Source organism: Theropithecus gelada, chromosome 2 (genome assembly GCF_003255815.1).
Source record: "Theropithecus gelada isolate Dixy chromosome 2, Tgel_1.0, whole genome shotgun sequence".
Classification (NCBI taxonomy): Eukaryota; Metazoa; Chordata; class Mammalia; order Primates; family Cercopithecidae; genus Theropithecus; species Theropithecus gelada.
In genome coordinates, this window is record NC_037669.1 from 106,485,932 (window position 1) to 106,493,363 (window position 7,432).

General features: G+C 47.9%; 1 protein-coding gene across 1 annotated transcript; it reads right to left on the reverse strand.

Annotated features, from left to right (window-relative positions):
- Positions 1-699: 699 nt before the first annotated feature.
- On the reverse strand, positions 700-3,264 carry LOC112619236 (5-hydroxytryptamine receptor 3D-like). Its single transcript, XM_025377231.1, is given in 5 exon segments — positions 700-929; positions 1,051-1,221; positions 1,224-1,265; positions 1,401-1,653; positions 3,124-3,264. Coding segments are annotated over 5 exon segments (837 nt in total).
- Between the last annotated feature and the right edge of the window lie 4,168 nt (positions 3,265-7,432).

The following is a 7,432-nucleotide window of genomic DNA, read 5'->3' on the forward strand; positions in this document are numbered from 1 at the left end:
TCAACTCAAATTGCAACACAGACACTTTAACGGTAATGCAGGATTATGTTAACACTCTAAGTACTTAATGATGAATGAGTCACATGTCAGGCTGTGACAAAAGGCTGTGCTCCTTAAGCAGGAGAGGCCTAGTTTTGGCACATTAATTTCTGAAGCTTAAGTCCAGAGTAACTGGATTTAGGAAGTTAATCTCTGTTTTACTGTAATTCCTTCTAATAGATTTTGGCCCCTTCTTTCTCTTCCCTACACTTTACATGTTGTCTGATAGACTTAAAAAACACACACACATAAGAGAAAATCCTTCTTACTTTGGCTAATGAGGAGAAGTTTCTGCAAGAAGACTCTCAATCCCAAGATTTTTCTTTTTTTACCGTAACAGAATTCAGGGAAAAGCCAATACTTTCTGCAAATGGGCGTATTGGGGTGATTTAATCAAGGACGTACCCTAGGAACCTGAATCCTGAGGAGCAAGGGAGGTATGGGAGGGCTGAGTGGGGCTGATGGCATGCAGTAGCAAGGACCCAACTTTTGGAGGGCATAGGAGACTATTCAGGTCTGGTCTGAAACTACACAGAGGACTGGGTTAAAAATGAGGTGGTTGCCAGGGCTGCGAGGCTGAAATTGGGACAGGCGTGAGAGCCTGGCTGGTTTCTGGAGGCAAAAAGAACTCCAGACTGAAATTGGCAGCTGAGCACCTGCCTAGGTGTTCCAGAGGCATATGACAGTGAGGATGGAGGAGGCCATGAAGAGCAGGTAGAGGCGGAAGAGCAGGGCGTCCATCACGTGACTGAACTGCACCCACAGCTCCACCGAGTGCTGCTTCTGGGCCTCACGTTCCCACTGGGCCCTTGTCCATTCTGAGCCCCCTGTCAACTCTGCCTCCTCAGGGCCTGGCATCTGCCCTGCTGATACCTATGGCTCCTTCACACTTACAGAAAGACAGAGACTCAGCCACGGGCTGCAAATGTCACCTATACAGGGAGGGAGACAGGGAAGGAGGCAGGAGCAGAGAAGTGGAGGTGGGGGAAGGGGAAGTGTGACTTCCCTCACCAGGCAGGTGGGTGGGGGTGAGACCCAGGCCCTTATTTCCCTTCTGGGGCGCAGTGGGACAGCATCTCCCTGGGCTGGTGCAGTGGAGCAGCAGGGAGTGGAGCCACCGAGGCAGGGGTGGGGGATGGGTGGTGGCCACGTGGAGCAGGTGGGTGATGAAGATGGTTCCGGCAGGCTGTCTACCATCAGGGAGAGGCACAGGGCGAAGTAGACACCTGCAGGCAAGGGGGTCTGCAAGAGGGCCAGAGGCGCCACCTAGGATTTCTTGTTTCTTTCCCAGAGGATCTTTTTCTGGGATCCCTTTTCACTTCACCTGGTTCTGCCGGTCCCTCTCCCCATCCAACCCACACCTCGCTTTTGCTCTCTTGATGGAAGAGGACGTACTGATGAAGCGTGTGATGAAGTGCCAGTGGCTGGGAGCAAGTCATTCATCATGAGCAAGAAGACGCTGTAGCCCAGCAGAACAGTCATCTTGAGTGGGGCATAGTTCCTACTTTCCAGTGGCAGGTAGAAACTGAGGATGTCGATGGCAACCAGAATGGCACTGGGCACCAGAAAGTTTACCACGTAGGGGCTGGGCCTGTGCCTGCACCTGATGACCACCTGGTGGGGAGGAGAGGGAGGGGCAAGTGAGGAGTAGGATGGGAGGCTGTCAAGACAGGTAATAGCAAGAACTGGAATTTGTCCCAGGCCAAACTGTCTAGTAAGGAAATATTACCTCCCGTCCCTTTCACCATCCAGTCTCTCCATCCAAAGGCGTCTCACAAGGTTAGAGTCTTCCATGCTGCTTACCACTGAAATGTATCTCATTCCTTTTGGCCCAAGGTGTCAACTTTCTCCACTTCAATTTTTATTCCTACCGATGTGCTCTTAGCCAGACTGTGGAACCACCGACTTAGGTGTCACGTGCATTTTATCTTTTCATTTCTAATTGCTGTTCTCATCAAGGTCTAATCTCTAGTGACTTTGCAGGAGGACATTTGAGACCAGTGGGAGGGAAAGCAGAGAGTAGCATATATTTTGGGGTTATCAGGATTTGGAATCATAATATCCCTAAGACAGTGTTTGCTAACTCTTTCTACCATATCTTTTTAAAAATAACAAAAATTCCTGCCTTCCAAAAAGTTCTGACAGCCACTGGGGAAGGGGGAGCTCACCCTCACTGTGAATCACCGGCATAGAGACTTTGTTTCCTCCTCAAGGGATGCTTTGTTTAGTAACTATTTACTGAGTACCAGGTATTGTTTCAGTACTGAAGGTTTATCAGTGAAAAAAGTGACAAAAGGCTGGGCACAGTGGCTCATGCCTGTAATCCCAGCACTTTGGGAGGCCGAGGCAGGCAGATACCTGAGTTCAGGACTTCGAGACCTGCCTGGCGAATGTGGTGAAACCCCATCTCTACTAAAAATACATAAATTAGCTGGGCATGGTGGCGGGTCCCTGTAATCCCAGCTACTCAGGAGGCTGAAGTAGGAGAATCACTTGAACCCGGGAAGTGGAGGTTGCAGTGAGCCGAGATCACGCCATTGCACTCCAGCCTGGGTGACAAGAACAAAACTCTATCTCAAAAAAAGAAGAGTGACAAAGGCCAGGCTCTGTGGTTCACGCCCGTAATCCCAGCACTTTGGGAGGCGGAGGCAGGCAGATCACCTGAGGCCAGGAGTTCAAGACCAGCCTGGCTAACATGGTGAAACCTGGTCTCAGCCCCTGAGCTCACATAGAAGATGGCTTGTTCATACCGGTTAGTGGCCATGGTCACTTTTATTGCTCTTTGGTAGATACCCAGCAGTACGCACTCCCTCCCTGCTCTGAATGAGGTTCTGTGATGTATCTGAAAGCTCCTGGACGTCCTTCTCCATGCCCGGGCCCGTGTTCTCCACTGCAAAGCAGGCCCCGATGACTCAGCCTCCCCAAATGCTCCCAAGTCCCTTGCCCAGACTGTTGGATCCCTCACTCCTTAGCATCCAGGCCCTTTTCAGCAAGATTCCCTCACTGTTCCCAGCTTTCTGTCCTCTTCTCAATCAAAGCCCTCTCTCTGCCTCTCAACAGTCTACTTTAGTGAGCCCCACTAACCTGTGTAGGTGAAAGAGTTGAAGGAGAGCATGCAGCTCTGTTCATGGAAGGGGAAATAGAAGGTGTCCAGTTTACAGATGCTGACCACCCCCATTGGCTTATTGTATTTGATGTGACCTTCACTATTGACATACTAGCCATGAGACCTGCAGGTGTCTGATCCACACTGATGCTGTGTGGGAGAAGGACAGAGAGGTAGGTGCTGTGGGTTTCCCCATCAGACTTGACCTTCTTTCTCTCTCAGGTCATCCCATTCTTGAGCTCCAGTCCCACTCAGATGACTTCTTTCTTCTACCTATAATCATATTCTGGGGGTTTATAAGTTCTTCAATTCAGACCCGGCTCTTTTCTAAGTTGAGTCTTTGTGTGGCCTTATTGGTAACATCATGTCCTTCCCTGTAGATGTGGTTTCCATTTTGCATTTTTGGCCCTGAGACTCACGACTGCTCGATGAAGACATCTGAAAGCCATAGGTTCTCAGTTGCCATGCCGGACTTCTTGATGCCTCTGCATTCATCTGGGTTCCACTGCACAAACTGATTGTGCCCAGGCCAGGCACGGTGGCTCATGCCTGTAATCCCAGCACTTTGGAAGGTTGAGGTGGGTGGATCACCTGAGGTCAGAAGTTCGAGACCAGCCTGGCCAACATGGTGAAACCCTGTCTCCACTAAAAATACAAAAATTAGCTGGGTGTGGTGGCAGGCCCCTGTAATCCCAGATACTCAGGAGGCTGAGACAGGAGGCAGGGAAATCGCTTGAACCCAGGAGGTGGAGGTTGCAGTGGCCTGAGATTGCACCACTGCACTCAAGCCTGGGCAACAGAGTGAGACTCTCTTTCAAAAAAAAAAAAAAAATTGATTGTGCTAGATCTGTAGGAAACCATGGCATGAGAGAAACACGGGGAGGGAGCTAGTTTTAGTTTTGCTCTGTCTTCTGCACCTTCCCATTCCCTTTTTTCACCCATTTCTTTACTCTCCCACCACCTATCTAGTGACAGCCATCACACTAACAAAGCCTTGTTTGTTTACCTCAGTATTCTCAAGACAGAGCTTGAGCTCGGTTCAGGATTCCCTGAGATGGAGCCACATAAGTATTGGCTCCCGTGGCCTTAGTGTATGCCACCTTCCCCCTGTGCCTCTTCTCTGCCCTCCTAAACCAGCAGAATAATCAGAAAGTTTTATATTTTCATTATTGGTCTGATCATTTGACCTTGTCTAATTTATGGATATTTTCAGCTTTATCCAATATACTCTGCAAAACTGGACCTAGCAGTGGAAAAAAGGGAGGTACCCTTTTTTCCAGAAGTACCAGAGTACAGGAAAGGGGAAACTGAGTCTGTCATACCATATTTAGTCACAGGAATGATGTCACCAGTTGAAGACGTGAATCCTGGAAAAGCAGCTTTCATCTAGATGATTAACTCCAGGAAGGCAGGTCCCATGCCACCACCCCCTCCTTGCTCACTTTCAAGTCTCTTCCATGTGGCAATAATGATTTTTGATCTAAGCCATGGAAATATACAGGTCAAAACAATTCAAAGTACATGGAAAATATAACCAAAAAAACCTAGTAAGAAGGTCTATTGGGAAAATGTTTCTTGACAAGTATTCCAAAAAGAACAGATTTTACCTGCAGTAATGTCATTGCAGCATTTCTTATCATGCCTTTCCACTCCCCAGAATACAGCTCTACTTTTTTTTTTTTTTTTTTTTTTTTGAGACGGAGTCTCGCTCTGCCGCCCAGGCTGGAGTGCAGTGGCCGGATCTCAGCTCACTGCAAGCTCCGCCTCCCGGGTTCACGCCATTCTCCTGCCTCAGCCTCCCGAGTAGCTGGGACTACAGGCGCCCACCACCTCGCCCGGCTAGTTTTTTTTGTATTTTTTAGTAGAGACGGGGTTTCACCGTGTTAGCCAGGATGGTCTCGATCTCCTGACCTCGTGATCCACCCGTCTCGGCCTCCCAAAGTGCTGGGATTACAGGCTTGAGCCACCGCGCCCGGCCTAGCTCTACTTTTTAAAACACTTTTAAGTGTCATTTTTTCTTTTTTTTGAGGCAGAATCTTGCTCTGTCTCCCAGGCTGGAGTGCAGTGGTGCCATCTCGGCTCACTGCAAACTCTGCCTCCCGGGTTCAAGCGATTCTCCTGCCTCCTGCCTCCTGCCTCAGCCTCCTGAGCAGCTGGGATTAGAGGCATGTACCACCATGCCCAGGTAACTTTTTGTATTTTTAGTAGAGATGGGGTTTCGCCATGCTGCCCAGGCTAAAAATAATTTTTTCAATATTTTATTGTGACAAAAATATATAACGTAAAATGTACTCTCTTAACCATTTTAAGTGTACAGTTCAGTGGCATTAAACACATTCACATTGTTGTCCAGCCACCACCCTCCATCACCAGAGATCTTTTCTTCTTGCAAAATGGAAACTCTACACCCATTAAACAGTAATTCCCTTTTTCACCCTCTCTCCAATCCCTGGCAACCGCTATTCTACTTTCTGTCTCTATAAAATTAGACATATACACCATTTGTCCTTTTGTGACTGACTTATTTCACTTAGCATAATATCCTCAAGGCTTGCCCACATTGTGGCAAGTGTCAGAATTTTGTTCCACTTGAAGGCTGCATAATATTCCATTGTAAGTACGTACCACATTTAATCTGTCCATTCATCTATCAATAGACACTTAGACTGCTTCCGAGTTTTAACTATTGTGAGTAATTCTGCTATGAATGTAAGTGGACAAATATCCTGTTTTCACTTTTTTTGGGTATTTATCCAGAAGCATAATTATTTGGTTGCATGGTAATACTATTTTTAATATTTTGAGAAATAGCCATACTGTTTTTCCACAGTGGCTACACCATTTTACATCCTCACATGCAGTGCACAAGGGTTCCAATTTCTCCACATCATCACCAACACTTGTTATTTTCTGATTTTTTGTTTTGTTTTGTTTTTTTGAGACAGAGTCTTGCTCTGTCTCCCAGGCTGGAGTGCAGTGGCACAATCTTGGCTCTCTGCAACCTCCACCTCCTGGGTTCAAGCAATTCTCCTGTCTCAGCCTCCCTAGTAGCTGGGATTACAGGTACTTGCCACCACACCCAGCTAATTTTTGTATTTTTAGTAGAGACAGGGTTTCACCATGTTGGTCGGGTTGGTCTTGAACTCCTGACCTCAGGTGATCCACCCACCTCAGCCTCCCAAAGTGCTGAGATTACAGGCATGTGCCACCTTGCCCGGCTTCTGTTTGTTTTTAATAGTAGCCCTCCTAATGGGTGTTAGATGGTATCTTATTGTAGTTTTGATCCGCATTTTCTTAACTATTAGTAACATTGAACAAACATCTTTTCTTGTGCTTATTGGCTATTGGTATATCTTCTTTGGAGAAACGTCTTTTCAAGTCCCTTGCCCATTTTTGAATTTGATTGTTTGATTTTTTTGTTGTAACCAATTTTACAAAATCCAATCAGAGGGCCGGGCATGGTGGCTCACGCCTGTAATCCCAGAACTTTGGGAGACCAAGGCAGGAGGATCACCTGAGGTCACGAATTTGAGACCAGCCTGGCCAACATGGTGAAACCCTGTCTCTACTAAAAATACAAAAATTAGCTGGGTGTGGCAGCACATTCCGGAGGCTGAGGCAGGAGAATCGCTTGAAACTGGGAGGCAGAGGTTGCAGTGAGCTGAGATTGCACCACTGCACTCCAGCCTGGGTGACAAGAGCAAGACTCCATCTCAAAAAAATAAAAACAAACAAACAAAAAATCCAATCAGAGGGTCCGCTGCTCACCACTAGATGACTGCAGTGTTGGGTGAGGACTTACCACTTCCAGATGGCAGACAGGGTGAAGGTGATGTTGACATGAATGGGGATGCTGCAGTTGGTGACTGGACCGACAGCCTTTCTGTCAAACACTGCTTGAAAGGCAGCAGGGGCCGGGCGCGGTGGCTCACTCCTGTAATCCCAGCACTTTGGGAGGCCGAGGTGGGCGGATCACAAGGTCAGGAGTTCGAGACCACGGTGAAACCCAGTCTCTACTAAAAATACAAAAAAATTAGCCGGGCGCAGTGGCGGGTGCCTGTAGTCCCAGCTACTTGGGAGGCTGAGGCAGGAGAATGGCAGGAACCCGGGAGGCGGAGCTTGCAGTGAGCCGAGATTGCGCCGCTGCACTCCAGCCAGGGGACCAGAGCGAGACTCCGTCTCAAAAAAAAAAAAAAAAAAAAAAAAAGAAAGGCAGCAGGGTCCACCCCATGCTGGCCAAAGCCTGAGCAATTGATAATTAAAGTGTTGCCCTTTCCTGTAGTGAGC